The sequence below is a fragment of the Colias philodice genome, chromosome 31 (assembly GCF_061535455.1).
Source record: "Colias philodice isolate Cphi_HAF_F1 chromosome 31, ilColPhil1 Martin Lab GWU primary, whole genome shotgun sequence".
NCBI lineage: Eukaryota > Metazoa > Arthropoda > Insecta > Lepidoptera > Pieridae > Colias > Colias philodice.
Window position 1 is genome coordinate 5,158,818 of NC_143116.1, and position 22,072 is coordinate 5,180,889.

The 22,072-nt window shown below is 33.1% G+C and overlaps 3 protein-coding genes and 1 long non-coding RNA gene across 4 annotated transcripts in view; all 4 read right to left on the bottom strand.

Moving 5' to 3' along the window:
* Nucleotides 1-21,319, bottom strand: part of LOC149475286 (uncharacterized) — a 40,619-nt gene extending 19,300 nt beyond the window's left edge. The window contains exon 1 of the mRNA XM_089713654.1: nt 19,214-21,319. Within this exon, the coding sequence (XP_089569780.1) occupies nt 19,887-21,074 (1,188 nt within the window). The 5' untranslated portion in view covers nt 21,075-21,319 and the 3' untranslated portion in view covers nt 19,214-19,886. The remainder of the gene's footprint in view (nt 1-19,213) is intronic.
* Zpr1 (zinc finger protein Zpr1) overlaps nt 1-22,072 on the bottom strand; it is a 152,079-nt gene that overhangs the window by 50,397 nt on the left and 79,610 nt on the right. The gene's annotated exons all lie outside the window — the stretch shown is intronic.
* LOC149475287 (uncharacterized) lies at nt 9,568-10,774 on the bottom strand. The gene is made up of 2 exons (XR_016318158.1): nt 10,416-10,774; nt 9,568-9,851 (listed from the first exon to the last, which is right to left on the bottom strand). It is a non-coding gene; the product is annotated as an uncharacterized LOC149475287 (long non-coding RNA).
* LOC149475288 (uncharacterized) lies at nt 13,926-16,234 on the bottom strand. Its single transcript, XM_089713649.1, has one exon. The coding sequence runs from the start codon at nt 15,984-15,986 to the stop codon at nt 14,775-14,777; it is 1,212 nt and encodes a 403-aa protein (XP_089569775.1). The 5' UTR covers nt 15,987-16,234; the 3' UTR covers nt 13,926-14,774.

The following is a 22,072-nucleotide window of genomic DNA, read 5'->3' on the forward strand; positions in this document are numbered from 1 at the left end:
TACACTAAAACAATTTGACATGAGTTTAGGTTAGTATACATCGTAATACATCGTAAGTTAGTATAGGTATCGTAAAACATGGAATCAACATGGAAAGCTATTATTTTATTGACAAGTGTGACATCTGTGTAATTATAATTTAAAAATCTACAAATATCGAAATCTGTTAAACCTAAATTGTATTGAGTTATTGACTGTAGTCATAGAGTAACTTATACATACCCGAAAACTGTAGTCTTATTGCACGCCTCATAAGCGAAGCGTTGAGGTGGGTACTACTGTCGCTTCGCGCAAAACATCTGATTTTTCAAACTTAAAATGTCTTTATGTATCATACATTGCACTTGTAAGATAATAAATACACACACATATTAAGAAAAAACACTATTTTTAACGTTCATGATATTTTTGATGTCATTTTTGTTATTTAAACTAGTTAAAAAACAGTTTAAAAAAGTTCTGTCTTGGACGTCCGTGTGTCTGTATGTGCGGATCCTTTTTCTTGTTAACACGATAGCGACCGAAATACTTTACTAATCGAGTCTTTTTTTTTCTCTTACGCTTGAGTATGCTCAGGAATAGAACCCTTTCATTTTTCAGGGTCTGATTCGATGTGGTTTAATTGTTATTAAATAAACAAAAATAATAATTTAAAAAAAATTATGAGGCGTGCACTTTTGGATTTTCCAAATTATTTATACTTAGTCTTCTTTAAAATATAGGAAGAAATAACATTTATAACTATGTAATGTTGGAACCTCATAAATGAAACAACTCTTTGGGTTGAAGCGTTTTATTAGAATTAAACTTAAAAATAAATACATTTTAATCATACACTAAATCCTACTAATATTATAATTAATGGGAAACTTTGTGAAGATGGATGCATGTTTGTTACTCTTTTACGCAAATACTACTGAACCGAATACAATGAAATTTGATAAGACACAGGCTACTTTTTATTCCGGAAATCTCACAGGAACGGGAACTAGTTACTACGTAACACTACTGTTACATTCAATCACCTAAACTTATTTTATTAATTTTACCATTATAAAGTTTGTTCTATCTGCCTCAGTGTAAATATTAATATAAAGATTAATACACTTCAACACAACATATAAAAACACGTTTAAAATTATTGTATTGTCATCCATCCTTTATCATCATCATCATCATCATCAATACATATAATAAAATTCTAGAAAAGTGGTGTCTGTACAATGAAAATATGTAAAAAAAAATTAGCAGGGGTTATTACTAAATCGATACCAAACCCAAAACTGTCGTTAAAATTTTTTTTGTCTGTTTGTCTGTTTGTCTGTTTGTCCGTTTGTCTGTTTGTCTGTATGTTTGAACACGCTAATCTCAGAAACGGCTTATCCGATTTAAATGCGGTTTTCACTAATATATTTTGGTAATCTTCATTTAACATTTAGTGTTTATTTCATGTCAATCAGTTTATAAATAAAAAAGTTATGACCATTTAAGTATTCACGGCGAACATTTGCTAAGGCGTAAAACGTAAGTTATCTGTTATACGCTACAGTTATTTCTGGTGGTGGGGGTGGAGTGAGAGGGTAAGCTGAGGTAGTAGGGGGGGAGGGGCAAATTAAAATTATGCTTATTTTTAGGTAAATTTTATACATAAAATGTCCTTTAAATTATGTCGTATTACATATATTTTTAAGCCCCGACGCAAAAAGATGAGTGATAAGTGTTTGACCCCTATGTGTGTCTGTGTGTGTGTATCTGTTTATTCCACCGTAGCTCGCTAACAGGTAATCCGAATTAGATGCGGTTTTTTGTAAGGCAGCATATTTTCCGACGCTGGTTCTTAGATAAAGTGTATCAAAATCGGTTGATCCATTTATTATACCTACCTATAGGATACGTAGTATATTATTATTAGTCTGTGCTATAGGGGTAAAAGTGGGAATGAAAAAAATTAAAGTTGTCGAATCTAAGTCATATATATTAAACTAGATTTCCGCCCGCGGTTTCGCCCGCGATTTCAAAGGAAAACCCGCATAGTTCCCGTTCCCGTGGGATTTCCGGGATAAAACCTATCCTATGTGTTAATCCAAGTTACCCTTCGCCTTTATAATAGTATTAAGATTAAGATGAAAGTGAACGTTTTATCAAAATCGGTTCATCCATTTATTTGATATAGGGGTAAAAGTAGGAATAAATAAATGAATTTTATCTGAGGAAAATTCGTATAAGTCAGGAAAATTTTTTTTAAGTCCGGAAAATTTCCATACGCCAGGAAAAATTCTATACGTCGGGAAAATTTATACAGATGAGGAAAATTCGTATAAGTCAGGAAAATTTTTCTAAGTCCGGAAAATTTCCATACGCCAGGAAAATTTCTATACGTCAGGAAAATTTCTATACGTCAGGAAAATTTATATAAGCCAGGAAAATTTCTATACGTCAGGAAAAATTTCTATAAGGTGGAAAAGGATAGGTTAGGTTAGGTTAGGTTAGGAAAATTTTTCTAAGTCCGGAAAATTTCCATACGCCAGGATAATTTCTATACGTCAGGAAAATTTATATAAGCCAGGAAAATTTCTATACGTCAGGAAAATTTTCTATAAGGTGGAAAAGGATAGGTTAGGTTAGGTTAGGTTAAGTTAGGTATTAGGTTAGGTTAGGTTAGGTTAGGAAAAATTTTCTAAGTCCGGAAAATTTCCATACGCCAGGAAAATTTCTATACGTCCGGAAAATTTATATAAGCCAGGAAAATTTCTATACGTCAGGAAATATTTCTATAAGGTGGAAAAGGATAGGTTAGGTAAGGTTAGGTTAGGAAATTTTTTCTAAGTCCGGAAAATTTACTATTTTTCGATAATATATTACCCATGTTTTATACCTAACCTAACCTTAACACACGCACACACACACACACACACACAGAAACCTAACTATTAGTACATTGAGGTACCTATTTTTGTTGTTGAATAGCCGAATTTTTTTCGAATTTTCTGAGAAAAGAGAAACGAAACAGCTAATATATATATAGTTTTAAAAATTTACTTACCTAACCTAAACACAAACCTAACTAATAAATCGTCACACAGAAACCAAACTATTAGTACATTGAGGTACCTGTTTTTGTTGTTGAACAGCCGAATTTTTTCGATTTTGAAAAATTTCGAATTTTCCGAGAAACGAGAGACGAAACAGCTAATATTACGGTTATAAATTTCGTGGCCAGAAATAATTTAGTTTTAAAAAGCTAACCTTACCTAACCTAACCTAACCTAACCTAACCTAACCTAACCTAACCTTACCTAACCTAACCTAACCTAACCTAACCTAACCTAACCTAAACACAAACCTAACTATTAAATCGTCACACATAAACCTAACTATTATTACATTGAGGTTCAAATTTATGTCTATCAAAAATTAACGCCCTCTTTTGTTGTTGTCGTCGTTGTGTTGATTCAGCTTCTTATAGCTTTTTGTGTATTTGTTTGTTTGTTTGAACGCGCTAATCTCGGGAACTACTGGTCCAATTTGAAAAATTCTTTCGGTGTTAGATAGCCCATTTATCGAGGAAGGCTATATCCATACTAATATTATAAATGCGAAAGTAACTCTGTCTGTCTGTCTGTTACTCAATCACGCCTTAACTACTGAACCAATTTGCATGAAATTTGGTATAGAGATATTTTGATACCCGAGAAAGGACATAGGATAGGTTTTATCACGGAAATCCTACGGGAACGGGTTTTTCTTTAAAAACGCGGGCGAAGCCGCGGGCGGAAAGCTAGTAAACAATAAATATATCTACAATGTTTGAATTAAGCGCGTCACACACGGTGAAGATACTATAATATTTTATCTTAAGATACAATCATCGTAGATGGCGCTTTATTTGGCGAAGATAATAAAATAGAAACTGTAAGTATTTAAACCGACTTTGTAAATAGAGTGTTATGTTTTGAGTGTTTTTTGTGTTTTAGAGTATTAAAATTTGTATTTTGCCAAGTTGTCTGGAAGAGATCCCTGCTAAGTGATAAGGCCCTCTATACTGCCCACCAGAGACTAAAGAGCAGTAACAGCCCTTTTGTGATTTTTCGTTTTATTAGTGATTCTGAAAGCGGGTTTCTTAAGCTTTCTATTGAATTAACTTACTTATTTCTAAGACTATAAGAATGGTTTTTATTTAACAGTTTTCACTTACTGCAAACGAAAAAAATTAACAATTTGGCGTGATTTCCCAACTAAAATACAGTATAAATTATACTGCAGATTAAATTTTAAGGTTTCATAACTAAAATGCAGTAAGCAATATAATTTTACAGTTCTTTAGATAGTTTTATATTTCTGGAAAAAAATTAAAAAAAATATTAATACGCAGTAAAATTTACCGCCATACAAGCTATTTTTACTGCAAATTAAGAAAATACAATTTATTGTCACGAACTCCCAACTAAAATGCAGTAAAATCAAAGCTTGTCGCATTTTAGTTGTGAATACTTAACATTCTTTTATCATTATAAACTGACTAACACGCAGTAAAATACAGCATTACTGCAGATTAGTTTGGATAGCATAATGACACAGATATGATTATTCCTAGCTAAAATGCAGTTAATGTTTTAAATACTGCAACTGTGAACTAGCTATTTTTCTTACTGCACTAGTAAATTGAACACTTTTTTCTTAAAAAACTAACTAAAATGCAGTATTTTTTTGACCTTACTGCATGTTAGTTGGGTTTCTTGACAAAATAACTGATCCAAACGCAGTAATAGGGCTTTTTGCTGCATTTTACTAAGTTTAAAATGGTATTTTTTACAAAAAAGGCTATGCAGTAATAGGCACCAAAAAGAATAAATGGCCATAATAAATTCAGTTATTAAGATATATTTTTTTTTATTGCTTTAACGTGTGAACCTATGCCTTTACAACCTTTCTGCATTCAAATTTTTTTGCTTATCATTCTGTTGATTTTTTAAAATCAATTCTTAACTTTAAATGCGTTTTACTCGAAATCGTGATTTTGCTGTTACTGCACTTTAGTGTATGGTGGGCAGTATAATTTTAACCTACATAATATATATTATTTTGATTAGGGCAGATTTTTCAATCGTTGGTTAAAACTTATTCTTCGGATAACGTATTAAACTACCATTGCAATAATTAATTCTAATTGCCCGTATTTGACAGTTTAAAGGTGACATTTAAATATTATCGTGTAATAATTATTCATTGGACGGGTAAGTTTTAACCAAGGTTTGAAAAATCGGGCCTTATTATAACGTTCAAATTATTTACCCTTATAAAAATTTCCTGTCGATAATTCGTATGTTTTTATCTACTAAGGGCCGATTTTTCAATGCTTGGATAAAAATTATTCGTCGAATAATGTATACGGGGCAAAGCTAGTTATAGTATTATGTTTCTTGACGCGCAGCTAGTATATTACATATATCAACAACCAAGTGTTTGTAAAACTTAAATATTACAGTTTATTCTATATCTACTGCCATTTTGCAAGATTTTTATATTATGTTTTAAATAGGTACTTAAATGGAATAAATTGTAATTGTTGAATTTGTTTTATTTCTTACTATCTTAATATATATAAATCTCGTGTCACAATGTTTGTCCTCAATGGACTCCTAAACCACTTAACCGATTATAATAAAATTCGCACACCATGTGCAGTTCGATCCAACTTGAGAGATAGGATAGTTTAACATGTAGGTACCACGGGCGAAGCCGGGGCGGACCGCTAGTACTATACTATAAACAACTACACTCACAATCGCCTATTAAAAGGTGGTTAAAAATGTCCAAATGGTGTTTTAGAGGCATATTTATATTTATATTATATATAAAACATTAATTGAAATTACCACCTTATTCCGTGGCAGTAATGTTCAAAGCCTATTGTATCGCTCATTAGAAAACTCTGCCTCATATGCAACGGAAAAATTATTTTGAGCGTGATTTTTGAAAGGAAAAAAATAAAACTCATTTTTAGACTTAAATTAAATTTATTACATTCATAACAACTTAAAATTAAAAATGCTGTGATGTTTAAACTATTTAATTATTTATACTTTAAAAAAAATTAAAAAAAATTAATACTTTAAAAATGTATAGATTGGGAGTAATAGACTACAAGCCCGCATAGGACAAAAATATGGGTCAAATGAACCACCAGGGGACACATCTAGAACGATAGCAGAGCAAAAAATAATAAGATTCATCACTATGCCGTCACTTGTAAGCTGTCCAACTGAGTGCAGATGAGAATTGAAAAGTACAGGTAGACTCGGTAAATTTTGGTCATATATTTTTGTACGGCATTCTTAACCATCGATAGATCCATTAAAAATAATAAGAAACCGCTCAGTGCCGTACAAAAATGGTGGTCCACCAAGTCGGAATTTTTATTTAATTTCCGAGAGTTACCGGGGGTAAATTTGGTCATTTGACCATGTACGGCATCTGTGTCATACTATTGCTATACTGCTTTTAATCCATTATTCCGCAACGCCGTACAAAAATCATGGGGACAAGGGGAAAAAATCGAGAGTTGCAATCCCCTCTCTTTCCCCACTCCAGGGGGTCATTTGACTAAGTACGGCTTCGGTTCCAAAACATTATCTAGCACTCAAAAGTACTATTAAAAGCAATGCCGTAAAAAAATAATTGTTCTTTTAAATGTATACCAATAATCATCTTAATTTCATCGAATTCTTGATTTAAAGAGCTGTAAGGTCATTTGACCCTGTACGGGAACTTTTTTTTTAACATGATATTGTAAAATTCAATTGTTGTATAGTATTGCCGTTCAAAAGAAACCGTTCTAAAAAAAGTTATAGAGAAATGCAAAACCAGAAATTTTGTTAAAGTTTAAACATCGTAGATTAATGAAATATAATAGTTTTCTACACTTTATCCGTTGTTTTAAATAGTATTAACATAGATAAATTAGGAAAAAACGATGCCGTACATTTTTGTGCAGACCACATCTTTTAGGCTGATGAAAGCGACGAAAGCTACAATTTTAAGGGTTCTTTATGGCCATTTGATACAGTACGGCATTAACATATTTTTACCCAACTACGGCAAAGCAAAAGGAGGGTTATGGTTGTTTACAGGTCATGTATGTATGTTCATCTATTCCCTCGTAACTTCTAAACTACTTATCAGAATTCGACGAATGACATATCATTAGAAGCGTCTGAATTGTTCACTGGATAACCAGCGACCAGCTAGCTAAAGGCTATATGGGGTTTCACAAAATCTAATGTGGCGCCCTCTAGCGGACAAAACATACAGAGTAAAAAAATAAAGTTAAGGAAAATATGCAGTGTTTGGTATCATTTGAAAGCGTTTTACTTGTACATTTTGAATATGTATACATATATTACTAGCATTTGCTTGTGACTTTACCTGTATTCATTGACTGATTGCATATAATTCACATCTTTTCGTTCATAGCTTTATTATTAGTTCATCAATTTAACGGAGTCCATTCCACCTGACTCCGACTTTCCAAGGTGATAATTAACCACCTCGAGCTTCTTAATATTAATGTATATTTATATTTTATTATAAAAATATAAAGCAAACATTTCGTTATATGGATTTTTTTCTTTTTCAGATTTTTCCCCTTTGAACCAACGAAAATGTACGGCACATGAAAAAATATTATCTATGCATAAAATACTTTAAAAATAAATTTATTTCGTGTTGTGTCAAATGACCCCCTGGAGTGGGGAAAGAGAGGGGATTACAACTCTCGATTTTTACCCCTTGTCCCCATAATTTTTGTACGGCGTTGCGGAATAATGGATTAAAAGCAGTATAGCAATAGTATGACACAGATGCCGTACATGGTCAAATGACCAAATTTACCCCCGGTAACTCTCGGAAATTAAATAAAAATTCCGACTTGGTGGACCACCATTTTTGTACGGCACTGAGCGGTTTCTTATTATTTTTAATGGATCTATCGATGGTTAAGAATGCCGTACAAAAATATATGACCAAAATTTACCGAGTCTACCTGTACTTTTCAATTCTCATCTGCACTCAGTTGGACAGCTTACAAGTGACGGCATAGTGATGAATCTTATTATTTTTTGCTCTGCTATCGTTCTAGATATGTCCCCTGGTGGTTCATTTGACCCATATTTTTGTCCTATGCGGGCTTGTAGTCTATAAGGAGAATCATCTGTGTTATGTTGCATTATATTTTCACATCATATTTTCATGAATCACATAATATTGACATTGAATACAGCGCCATCTATTAGAAGAAGGCTGTAATCATTATTAATTTCGATTCTTCTAGTCACCACTAGATGCCGCTGATATATAATAAATGATATTAGATATTAATGTAGATGGCGCCACAAGTTTTAATTGTATAATAAATAAAGCTTTTTAGCATGTAGGGCCTACATTTTCATTAACATAAAAAAATGAATAGTGCATTTTTTATTTAATATCACTGATTTTTGCCATCCGTATTGTAATGTAATTACATTTTATTCCGTAAATTAAGTAATTATGAAATTGAAAACAGCGCCATCTATTACAATCTAGCAGTAATTCCTGTGCAATTAGTTATTACTAGTCATCGCTAGATGTCACAATAATAAAATATAATTAATCCGATATTGATGTAGATGGCGCTAGTAGTTTGTATATTATTGTGATAATATATTATAAGTTTGCAGTTATATCAATATTTAAATAACCATTAAAAATTTAACTATAATTTTTTCTTAGTGCTTTATTGTGTTAGCATTATATTTTATCACAGACTAATAATAATATACTGATTTTATGAATCGTACATAATATTGAAATTAAATACAGCGCCATCTATTAGAGAGAGGCTGTAGTCATTGTTAATTTTGATTCTTCTATTCACCACTAGATGTCTCTGATACAAAGTATATTTTATGTTTAATATACCTGGGCATTTTCACAAAAATGTACCCCCTCCTTGAAAAATATATTTTTTTTGATAGTATTATATTTTAAACTTTTTTTGGTCTCTTTAAAACGGAAATTCAATATACTTCAAGAAAACATATAATATGATGGGTTTAAAATGAGAAAACTGTAAAAATAATAGGACACAATGGAAAGTCTCGCAATTTTATATCAGTTGTGTGACTATATTCAGTAGCTGGAAAAACAGTGCAAAATATAAGAATTTTTAGATATTGTTTATTTATTAACTTAAAATCGTTATTTTGTATATTTTAAACACTCACTATTCCCAACTTTTGGATCTAAGCTAATTAAAAAAAACAATAGTATATTCAGTATTGTGACTCTGGTACTTCAACTGTCATTATTATCTTTACATTTAAAATGTTAGATACTTTTTTAGAGAAAAGGCAACAAATATTACACTTATGTATTATTCTCCATTAAAGAGACTGATTTGAAGGGCATTAAATGTAAAATCTACTGAAATATTTAAAAAATTCAGCTCCGTAATATAGGGACAGTCACACAACCGAATACCTAAAAAGGGAAAGGGTGCGTTTACATGGCGAAAAAAAAGTACGCAGGCACACATAATAAATATAATTATAAACTTAACTTAACTTCAAACTAAATTATCACAATCAGTTCGGGCTTAAGCCATCACATTATTATTATTTATCTAAAGGGTAAATTACTATCAAGATTCAAGAATAAGAAGTCTCTTTTATGTTTTATATTGGCACTAATCAAATTAATCAGTCGATAATCAGTCTTCGTGATTCGTTTATTATTAACCTTAAATAATCTCAATCACCATATTTGATAAAAAAAATCTTGTTTCAGTGGACGCTGCAAACACGAAGGTTAATCTGTAAATAAAAAAAAACCAATGAAAAATATCGTGAAAAAAATTAATTTTTGTTCCATTATTATCTTTCGTTGTTATACAAGGCACATTGTCTAGATTCTTAGTTCTGCTGGCTTATTTTGTTTCTTTTTCTGCATAATGCTTCTTTTTTTTTTCCTCAAAAAAAAATTTTACTTCCTCATGCAAAATGATCAATCAGCTGTTGCGATTTGTATGGGGAAATAATTTTTATTTTTGAAATCTACTTTTTGCCGTGGTTTCCTACTCAGTCAAAAATGTCTTAGAAAAATATTTTTATAGCTCAAGAAAATCGCCATGTAAACATTGCTTTATGTGTTCAGGCATGTTGTGACTTTTCGTTCAGCGTATATGTGACCGCTCAAATAGTCACACAGCGGAAGTCACATTTGATAATCCTCTAGTAATAAAAACGGTTTAAAATATAACCACAACACTTATATTCATCAAAACTTTTGATCAACTTACATATAAAAACATTTAAAACAAAATTAACTAAATACTACAAGATAAATAGATAGAAATAAGCCAAAATATGGTCACATACCTGAATGAAGAATTTGGTCCCTGCGGCTTGCAAACACGCGTGCACTCCTTCTAAGCAGTTTTTTGACCCTGACGGCTTCTAACCTGATAAGTTGCATAGCAATAGCTATGGTGTTGACAGTAATGCAAAATTAATTGAACCACAGTAATTTTCTTTTTAGAAAATCGGTGACACAACTGAATGTTCCGGGAAGGACAATTTTTTTGATTTTCTTTTTTATTTTTTTATCTTTTATTTTGTTATATAAGGTTATTATATTTTAACTATTATCACAGTAACTGATTATCCTGGACCAAATAAAACCTTAAAAGATGGTACCTTTCTTACAAAAAAGTTAAGAAATAATTTAATAAACGCGTAAGAGTAAGCAGGGGACAGCGTAAAATTACCCATTTTTCAATTGTTATTTATAATTAACTTTATTTTAGATTTTGTCATAGTTTTTGTTAAAAAAACAAAATATTGTATACGTATAATCACTTTGATAACATATATAAATAATTCTGGCAACTACTTCATTATATAGAATTTAATGAATTCGAGGGACAGTTGAAAATCAGGGGGGTACTTATACATTTTTGTGAAAATGCCCACCTACATAGAGCTCACCAAACCTGACTCACGCAACTTTTTTCATTTTTTTATAATGCCATATCGTTAGTTCATGGTTTATTCTAAACTTTTTGTAATAAATAATTGTTTGTTCGTTAATTGTTTATTAACATAAATAAAATAAAAATATACTGTTTGGTTGGCCCTATTCAATTATTAATATTTTTTCCATTATTATTATAAACATTAATTATTATCATCCATAATACTCGGGTACCATCATAAGGAAGGTACCCGGTCCTTTGGAAGGCTTACGTGGGGACACGGATCCAACACGCAGAGGCCCTTTAGAGAACTTTACTGTGTTGTGGGACACCAGCCGCAGCCTGCCCATGACTGCACTATAGAGACACAGTCCTAGGCAGTCCGCGGCCGATGCCCGGGAGCGCTCGGTTCCCGCGGGGTCGCTACTCCCCGACACCACGCCACAAGGTGTCCTGCGGGTTGACTGATTGCACGGGTGGAACATCTGTTGTCACGTAGACAACAGATATTCCAACCGTGGGCGATGGGGTCGTCACATCCCTACGCCCTTATTATCATTATTATTAAGCTATTGCATAGATTCTATCGCGGGCCTTGAGCGCGGGGACCGAATCGAGAAATAGGCAAAGACTAGAAATAGGTACCGTAACGAAACAACGTCACGCTCCCCACTCCGACGGACACGGAGGTGTGGCTTGAAGTGTGAAGGCATGCTATGCAATAGCTTTTAGTTTATCGTCTTTGTACGAACATATTTTAATTGCCGGTTTTATTGCTTGTTTAATTTGCAATTTTTAATTATGTGAATCTACATTTCAAAAAAGTTGTGTTGCATGAAAATGTAGTTATATAAAACAAAGAGATTGACTTTTGACAAAATGTAACAAAATCCAAATGCGAAAGTAACTCTGTCTGTCTGTCTGTTACTCAATCACGCCTTAACTACTGTACCAATTTGCATGAAATTTGGTATAGAGATATTTTGATACCCGAGAAAGGACATAGGATAGGTTTTATCCCGGAAATCCCACGGGAACGGGAACTATGCGGGTTTTTCTTTGACTGCGCGGGCGATGCCGCGGGTGGAAAGCTAGTTAATAATAAATTGTTATATGTTTACATGGAAATTTTTTATAGATATATATATTTATTATTCAGTGAACGATTTTAAACAGAGTGAACCAAGTCATGGACTTTAAGAAAGAAGGTGAAGCAAACCTGTTATTTTTTATTTCAATAAGATTGCAACCGAACGATAGTAACAACTGGGTTAATATTGTCTATAAAAACATTATTATGTATAGGCAGTTAAAATGCATATAAAACTTAACGAAACCCTAATCTATATCAGTACAAAAATTGACCGAAATCGCGTAGACTTTGTTAGATAAATTCTAACAAATAACAATGCAGCAACAAATGCTATTCTATTCGAGGCCGATATTAATTATCGATCGCCAGCTTCAATATTTTTGGATAGTTACAATATGGAAATTGTTATTTTAATATTAAAAAAGGTGATTAAATTACTTCTGAATTCGAAATAAACAAAAAATGAATTAATAAACGCACTTTTATTAGGTAGGAAACAGGTACACACTACGCACTAATTATTGCGAGTACAAATAAAAGTGAGTTATAATACTTAAAACTAAAAATTTTTTCTTGAGTAAAATACAAAACTAATTATTTCTATAGTAATAAGTAGGGATGTAACGATACCGATACCGATACCGATATATCGGCCGATATAATCGGCAAGCCGATATATCGGTATCGCCGATTATAAAACAACCGATACCGATATCAAACAATTCAAAAAACCGCGCCCAATGAACGATGCGGGAGGCCGCCCGCGCGTGCGCACTTTGTTTTTTGAAAAAACTCTACCAATAGTAAACTTTTATTAGGAACTGATTGTATGTGTATAACTTAAAGTTTAACTGACTTTGCAAAATAATAATACTAAAATAAATGGTTTTCTTGTTTTTTGATTTGGCATTGTTATTTAAAAGAATACGATTTACAGTTGAGTCTCTGTTTAATGTTGGTAACTTTTATGCATAATTCACTATTTATTTTTCTACCAAGCCATCGATATCGGTATCGGTATCGGTATCGCCGATATTTGATTACAAATATCGGTATCGGTATCGTATCGGCAAAATCATGTATCGTTACATCCCTAGTAATAAGCTTAGTATTTTTACAATATGACTCTATTCGACTAGGTTTTGTTTGTACATTTAATGTTTGAAAATATCTCTACAAAAGCTAATCTATAATTTGAGTCAAGCTTTTTCCAGAGCTAGGTAGATTAGGTTTTGTCGAGTAATACGCATAAACAAAAGCTCATCTATTAGAGATACACGTGACTCAAATAGTATAGTCTTTGAAAATTCGCGTATGGGATTCGAACCCGCGTCTTTCACCAAACCGTAACATAAAATTCAAACATAATAACATTATGTATTTTATTTTTAAATGTGTATTATTAGTTTTAACATATTAAATTTTTATTAGCAGGGTATCGAAACCTAACTAATCTTATTTATAACTCCAATAATTCAACAAAATTTATAAAAAATATATATGAATAGGTACTAGGTTTCCGCCCGTGGCTTCGCCCGCGCATTCAAAGAAAAACCCGCATAGTTCCCGTTCCCGTGGGATTTCCGGGATTGCGTCATTTTCCCGGGATAAAACGTAGCCTTTGTCCTTTCTCGGGTATCAAAATATCTACATACCAAATTTCATGAAAATTGGTTCAGTAGTTTAGGCGTGATTGAGTAACAGACAGACAGACAGAGTTACTTTCGCATTTATAATATTAGTATTAAGTATTATGAATATAAATATGAAGTGAAAACCTAGTTTTTGGTAATGTCAGTTAAAAATAAAGAAAACCACAAAAAATATTAGAATTTTTTTATTTCATGAAACATACTTTTATGTATTACAATTATGACGTAAATATCTTATACATAATAATATAATGTTAACATTTAATCACAACGTCTGGCCTATCTAGATATACATAATATAATCTTGGCATCTAGACAACAATAAATGAGGTTTTGAGTATGGTCAAGAACCATTTGAATCAAACTGCATAAAATACTAGCTTTTCAAAGAAAAATCCGCATAGTTCCCGTTCCTGTGGGATTTCTGTGATAAAAAGCCTGTCTTTTTCTGGATCTTCACCTATCTACATACCAAATTTCATTTTAATCGGTTTAGTAGTTTTTACGTAAAAGAATAACAAACATCCATCCACCCTCACAAACTTTTGCATTTATTATATTACATAGTTTCTCTGATCAATTTTCTTTAGGGATAAGTAGGTGATCACTGATCAGCCTTCTGTGTCCTGCCAGACTGAGACATTTTCTTGTCTCCACCAAGAGTCGAACTCTGGACCACTCGGTGTGTTAACCACTATACCAAGGAGGTGATGCGGGTGTTCATTTTTTTTGAAGTGAAAACTTCTTTAGCGGCGTTGGGTATAAAATCTTAAACTCGCGTCAGGACACGTGACCTGATCGAAAAAGCGTAAGACGGATGAATATCAAACATGCTCAACGTTAATAATCAAGTTTTCACTTCTGCCGGCACTCCCCCAGTGCAACCCGTCTTTTTTTATTATATGATAGGGGAGTGCTTGGCCACAATCTCGCCTGCCTCCAAATTGTACACATCGGGGAACATACATAATTGTTATTTTTTTTTTATTTTCTTGTTCATACTGAATTATTCAAAAATTCAAACACCAATAATAGTCTTTTCATGCACTCTTCTATTATGTGTCCTCAAATGTGCTTCAGATTGATATACCCTTTTACAAATATCACATCGCACCAAATTATGTTCAATGTGCGTCAATTTGTGTCGAGATAAATACCGTTTGGACGCGAACTCTCGACCGCAGAGATCACATGTCTCTATCCCCTTATTGGAGTGTACTGTAGACTTATGTACCCTTACATGGAACGCCGATTTGAACGTCTTTTGACAGACATCGCAAGCTTGCTCCGCTTCCTTTGGAGGATGCGTCGTTCTCATGTGACGTTGAAACACGACTTTATCGCAGAATGTTTTAAAGCAAATAGCGCATGTACTATATTCAGGCTCGTTTATCAGTTCGGGTATATCGTTGTAGGTTATGTGGTTGTTCAGATCGTCTTTAGGTATATTGTGGCACACTCGGAGGTGTTTTTTCGCGATTGCTGGTGTTTTATATGATTTATGGCAGATGAGGCAACGCGGTTGGCTGACTGGGTGCACGTTGTTCATGTGTTTCTTGTATCGAATGTATGACGTAAATATTAAATCGCAAGGGCATTTATACTCTATATCATCTGTCGCGTGGGAGTAGGTGATGTGTTTCTTCAGTAGCATCTCAATTCTAAATGTTTTATCACAGTGTGGGCATTGAATGTTCTCCTGTATTGTATGCACATTCCTTATGTGTACTTTGAGTTTCCGCTGTCCGTTACATACTCTCTCACAGTGCGGACAAGGTATTGGAGTGACATCTCGATGCGTGTAATATACATGATTGTCTAGCCGACGTTTGTTTAGAAATACCTTACCGCATTCCTTGCAATTCACTTCCTTATCGTTCCTGTGCACTGCGTGAATGTGATTCCAGAGGTACTCTCTTGATTTGAACACACGAAAGCATTGCGAACACTCGACAGTCTCTGCTCCTTCTAAATGTACAGTTCGTAAATGTTGCTTCAAGTTCGCTTGGTTTTTTAACGTTCGATCGCATTTTGGACATGACACTCTGTTTCTCTTACCCTCTGAGTTCCCTTTAACAGCAGAATCATCTTCTGGCTCGTCGGAATCACTCTCCTCTGCGTCTTTTATATTTTGCGTGTCTGTATTCGAATCTCCGATAAACGGTTCAACTTTTATCTCTATTTGCACAAATTCAGGTTTCACTGTTATTTCCTCTGTTTCATTCTCCATTTTATGCGATTCCGCAATCCCTTTAGTTGTAAGCGTTTTCTTTGTTGATAAGATCTTGATAAGGTTTCGAATGTTTTTAATATAACATAGCCTTTACGATTTGTGGGTTTAAAGTCAAATTACGATGAAATATTACGGAATCTATAATTTGAATAACTCGCACATAATTGAAACTATTGTTAAATACTCGATTTCTTCAATAATTCCATAAAAACAATCCAAAAATATTATAGTGTACTGTGATTAAGTCAATATGACAGCTATGAGCTAAGACATTAGACAGCGACAGCCGACAAGACAATATCTGTCAATTAACAAACTTTGACATTTAACTTTTTTTTATTGTTTGTACATAGTTCAAATACAGGCTTAATTTACTTTCGAATACCTACTGTTAACTTTTTCAATTATTTAATTTTGGTTCAATGTTCAAAGTACAAATGCACATTTTGAAATATTTTGATACTACTGAGAGAGAATGAACGTGTCCCTTCGTCCAGCATACTCACCACAACTCACCATGGAATCCTGATATTTCATGAATGTCAAAAAACTGTTCTGAAATAGTGCTAAATAGTGCCCAAAGGAAAAAAATAGTGCTCTTGTACTTGCGAAGTTATAGCCATAGTTCGATGAGTATGCTGGACGAAGGTTTCGCCCAGCATACTCACCTCCGTCCGGAGAATCTGTATACGCTTCAAACATAATTCATACTTCAAAAAATAGTTCCCAAATAGTGCCAAACGGTGCCCAAAAAGAAAAAACAGTGCTCGAATAACTTCGGAGTTATAGGCTTCGTTCAGTGAGTATGCTGGGCGTAGGTTCTACGCCCAGCATACTCACCTCAGTGCGCGAATATCGAACGAGCTATAGGTATAATTTACGTCTCAAAAAATTGTACTTGAAATAGTGCCCAATATCAGTCCAATTTTTGCTTGACTTTTGACTTAGAAAACCATTAAATTTTAATGTAAACTTCTACATACTAACGTAAAATGGGGTACAGTCGTCGACACATGTTTTTGGACAAAAATATTAAACTTTCTAATTGTAGACTTCATGTTATTGGAAATAATTATGGTATTTTCTCACATGTCAAAAACTTTCGATTAAATGCATTATTATATATTTTATAAATAATAATAAATGAATGAAACTTTAAGCGTAAATGAAGTCTATTACTTCATTGCATTGTGTGTTTGTCTGAATAAAAACAGTCATTTGCAGCCAATAAAATTAATATCTTGAAAAATTGTAAAAAGGAAATTATACAGTTTCTTTTTGTATATATGTTGCAGGCAAAACTTATAACCAGTCAAAACTAGTACTGTGACATAGTTATACAAATTTTTAAAACTCTTTCCAATAGTTTCATCAATGAAAGGTTTAGCAATAAAAAACATTTTTAATTACTTACGTTATTTATTACTATTTAAAGGGCCAAAGTTATCAGAATTCTAGTTAACTAGTTCACAGCTTTTGTTAACATTCATAATATAATCAATGTAAATAGAAAAAATTGTAGTTTTAATATTGTATATAATATACATATAAAAAAATGTTTAGCGTCGCGGGCGCCGCGCGTCGTAAGCCCCATACCTATTGACCGTACGTGCATCCATTACTGCCACACTATATTGAACTTTATCACATGAGGAATACAGGTCAATTCCGTAAACGTTGTGGTACCGTCCTTGATCCGGAAAATGATTATTTTGAATAATTTTGTCAGTTGTAATGTAAGCATTAATAACAGCAACTTTATTTTTCATGCATGATTTACTTCATTTGATATCTTAATCCTTCAAGCGCCGTGATCTAGACAAATATATAAAATCATTGTTCCTAGCTACCGGGGTCCCATGCGACGCGCGAAGGCTTAATCATATTATTATAAAGTATTATTAAAATAATGTGTAATTAATAATATTGCGATTCTAAAGTAAATACTCCCTTACATAGACAATTAATAATTTACACAAGACAAAAATTGTTAGGAAGAAAGTTAATAATATTGTATTCGACTGTACTCAATGTAATGTATGTAGAAGTTTACAATCAAATTTAATGGTTTTCTAGGTCAAAAGTCAAGCAAAAATTGGACTGATATTGGGCACTATTTCAAGCACAATTTTTTGAGACGTAAATTGTTCCTATAGCTCGTTCGATATTCGCGCACTGAGGTGAGTATGCTGGGCGTAGAACCTACGCCCAGCATACTCACTGAACGAAGCCTGTAACTCCGAAGTTATTCGAGCACTGTTTTTTCTTTTTGGGCACCGTTTGGCACTATTTGGGAACTATTTTTTGAAGTATGAATTATGTTTGAAGCGTATACAGATTCTCCGGACGGAGGTGAGTATGCTGGGCGAAACCTTCGTCCAGCATACTCATCGAACTATGGCTATAACTTCGCAAGTACAAGAGCACTATTTTTTTCCTTTGGGCACTATTTAGCACTATTTCAGAACAGTTTTTTGACATTCATGAAATATCAGGATTCCATGGTGAGTATGCTGGACGAAGGGACACGAATGAACCTGTGGAATGAAACTGTATTATTTGAGTTCATAGAATTTTAATTAATAGACCGTATAAAATGTTCTTATCAAAAATGCATTCTAATGATTCTATTCTAGTTTATCTTAAGTTTATAACAATTCGACGGACAGAAAGACGAGACTCGGTAGAGGATTTTAAGCAGGTATATTATATACTAGCTTTCCGCCCGCGTTGTCTAGTAACTTTGGCCAACCCTTTTAATAATTTCTATCGACATGAAATATTAATTATTCATTTTCAAGTGTCTAAAGTCTAAACAGTTTAATTTTATTGTCTCTGGTAATTACAGAAATTAGATTTAAAATCCTTCAATAGTTTATATTACCTGGATATACCTAGTCTTTTTTGCATTAGTACTTATACCCTGGCTGTTACATAGGTACATAAATCAAAAATTCATATTAAAACTGAACTAATAGTAATAGTTGCATACATAGTATACCTACTATTGTGTTATTAGTCTGTAGTAATAGCCATGCAATGCCAGCATATATTATGTACATTAAAAAATATTGGAAAAGAAAACAAATAATTGCTTCAAATAACTGTTTATTTGCACAATAATAAAACTCTTTATTTACAAAATTTAAAACCTTACGTAACTATTCGTAATTTCAAATATGTATAAAATAACTAGCGGCCCGCCCCGGCTTCGCCCGTGGTACATATGAAAAATAGATGTTGGCCGATTCTCAGACTTACCCGATATGCACAGAAAATTTCATGAGAATCGGTCCACCCGTTTCGGAGGAGTATGCAGACTAACATTGTGACACGAGAATTTTATATATAAGATAATAAAAACACTATGGTGTTGGAGTCATTGTGTTCCCGCCAAAAATTAATAATGCTATATTAATCAAGATATTAATATATAAACCAATTAAAGAATATTTTGACATAAGCCACAGATAAAAAATTATTTTAAACTTCATCCTGTGCTCATTTTACTTGTATATGGGCCGATTTTTCAATTCTTGGTTAAAATTTATCCGTCCAATAAAGTATTTCACGAACATTTTAAAATGTCACCTGTAAACTGTCATAAACGGACAATTAGAATACATTTTAGGAATGGTAGTTTAATACGTTATTCAATGAATAAGTCACCAAGGATTGAAAAATCAGCCCTTAAAAAATGACCGAAACGCCAACAGTGTGTTAACTTTAAATACAAAATATTTTTTCAGCCTTGAGAAATTCAGAATAATTTGAGCGCGCTTCCCTAGAATGTACCTGTTCACTCTCTTCTTGAAGACCTCCAAATTGTACTCATCGGAGAACATACATAATTGTTTTTTTTTTTTTTTTCTTGTTCATACTGAATTATTCCAAAATTCAAACACCAATAATAGTCTCTTCATGCACTCGTCTAATATGTATCCTCAAATGTGCTTCAGATTGATAAATTCCCTCACAAATATTACATTGCGTCAAGTTATGTACATGCGTCAATTTGTGTCGTTTTAAATACCGTTTGGACGCGAACTCTCGACCGCAGAGATCACATGTCTGTTTCCCCTCAGTAGAATGTACTGTATACTTATGTACACTTACATGGGACGCCGATTTGAACGTCTTTTGACAGACATCGCAAGCTTGCTCCGCTTCCTTTGGAGGATGCGTCGTTCGCATGTGACTTTGAAACAAGACTTTATTGCAGAACGTTTTGAAGCAAATTGCGCATGTACTACATTCAGGCTCGTTTATCAGTTCGGGTAAATCGTTGTAGGTTATGTGGTTGTTCAGATCGTCTTTAGGAATGTTGTGGCACACGCTTAGGTGTTCCTTCGCGATAGCCGGAGTTTTGTATGACTTATGGCAGATGAGGCAACGCGGTGGTCTGACTGGGTGCACGTTGTTCATGTGATTCTTGTATCGTATGTATGACGTAAATATCAAATCGCAAGGGCATTTGTACTCTATATCGTCTGTCGCGTGCGCGTAGGCGATATGTTTCTTCAGAAGCGACTCGATTCTAAACATTTTGTCACAGTGCGGGCATTGAATGTTGTCCTGTATTGTATGCATGTTACGTATGTGTGATTGGAGTTTCCGCTGTCCGTTACATACTTTATCACAATGTGGACAAGGTATTGGAGTGACATCTCGATGCGTGTAATACACATGGTTAACTAGCCGATGTTTGTTTTGAAATACCTTACCACATTCCTTGCAATTCACGTCCTTGTCGTTCCTGTGCACTGCTTGAATGTGTTGCCAGAGGTACCCTCTTGATTTGAACACACGAAAGCATTGCGAACACTCGGCAGTCTCTGCTCCTTCTAAATGTACAGTTCGTAAATGTTGCTTCAAGTTCACTTGGTTTTTTAACGTTCGATCGCATTTTGGACATGACACTCTGTTTCTCTTACCCTCTGAGTTCACTTTAACAGCGGAATCACTCTCCTCTGCGTCTTTTATGTTTTGCGTGTCTGTATTCGATTCTACGATAAACGGTTCTACTTTTACTTCTTTTTGTACAAATTCAGGCTTCACTGTTATTTCCTCTGTTTCATTCTCCATTTTATGCGATTCCGCAATACCACTTGTAAGCGTTTTCTTTGTTGATAAGATCTTGATAAGGTTTCGAATGTTTTTAATATTACCCTTTACGATTTGTGGGTTTAAAGTCAAATTACGATGAAATATTACGGAATCTATAATTTGAATAACTCGCACATAATTGAAACTATTGTTAAATACTCGATTTCTTCAAAAATTCCATAAAAACAATCCAAAAATATTTTAATGTACTGTGATAGTCAATATGACAGCTATGAGCTAAGACATTAGACAGCGACAGCACCAGATCTGTCAATTAATAAACTTTGACATTTAACTTTTTTTTATTGTTTGTACATAGTTCAAATACGGGCTTAATTTACTTTCGAATACCTATTGTTAACTTTTTCAATTATTTAATTTTGGTTCAATGTTCAAAGTACAAATGCACATTTTGAAATATTTTGATACTACTGAGAGAGAATGAACCTGTGGAATGAAACTGTATTATTTGAGTTCATAGAATTTTAATTAATAGACCGTATAAAATGTTCTTATCAAAAATGCATTCTAATGATTCTATTCCAGTTTATCTTAAGTTTATAACAATTCGACGAACAGAAAGACGAGACTCGGCAGAGGATTTTAAGCAGGTATATTATATACTAGCTTTCCGCCCGCGTTGTCTAGTAACTTTGGCCAACCCTTTTAATAATTTCTATCGGCTACATGAAATATTAATTATTCATTTTCAAGTGTCTAAAGTCTAAACAGTTTAATTTTATTATCTCTGGTAATTACAGAAATTAGATTTAAAATCCTTCAATAGTTTATATATATATAGTCTTTTTTGCATTAGTACTTATACCCTGGCTGTTACATAGGTACATAAATCAAAAATTCATATAAAAACTGAACTAATAGTAATAGTTGCATACATAGTATACCTACTATTGTGTTATTAGTCTGTAGTAATAGCCATGCAATGCCAGCATATATTATGTACATTAAAAAATATT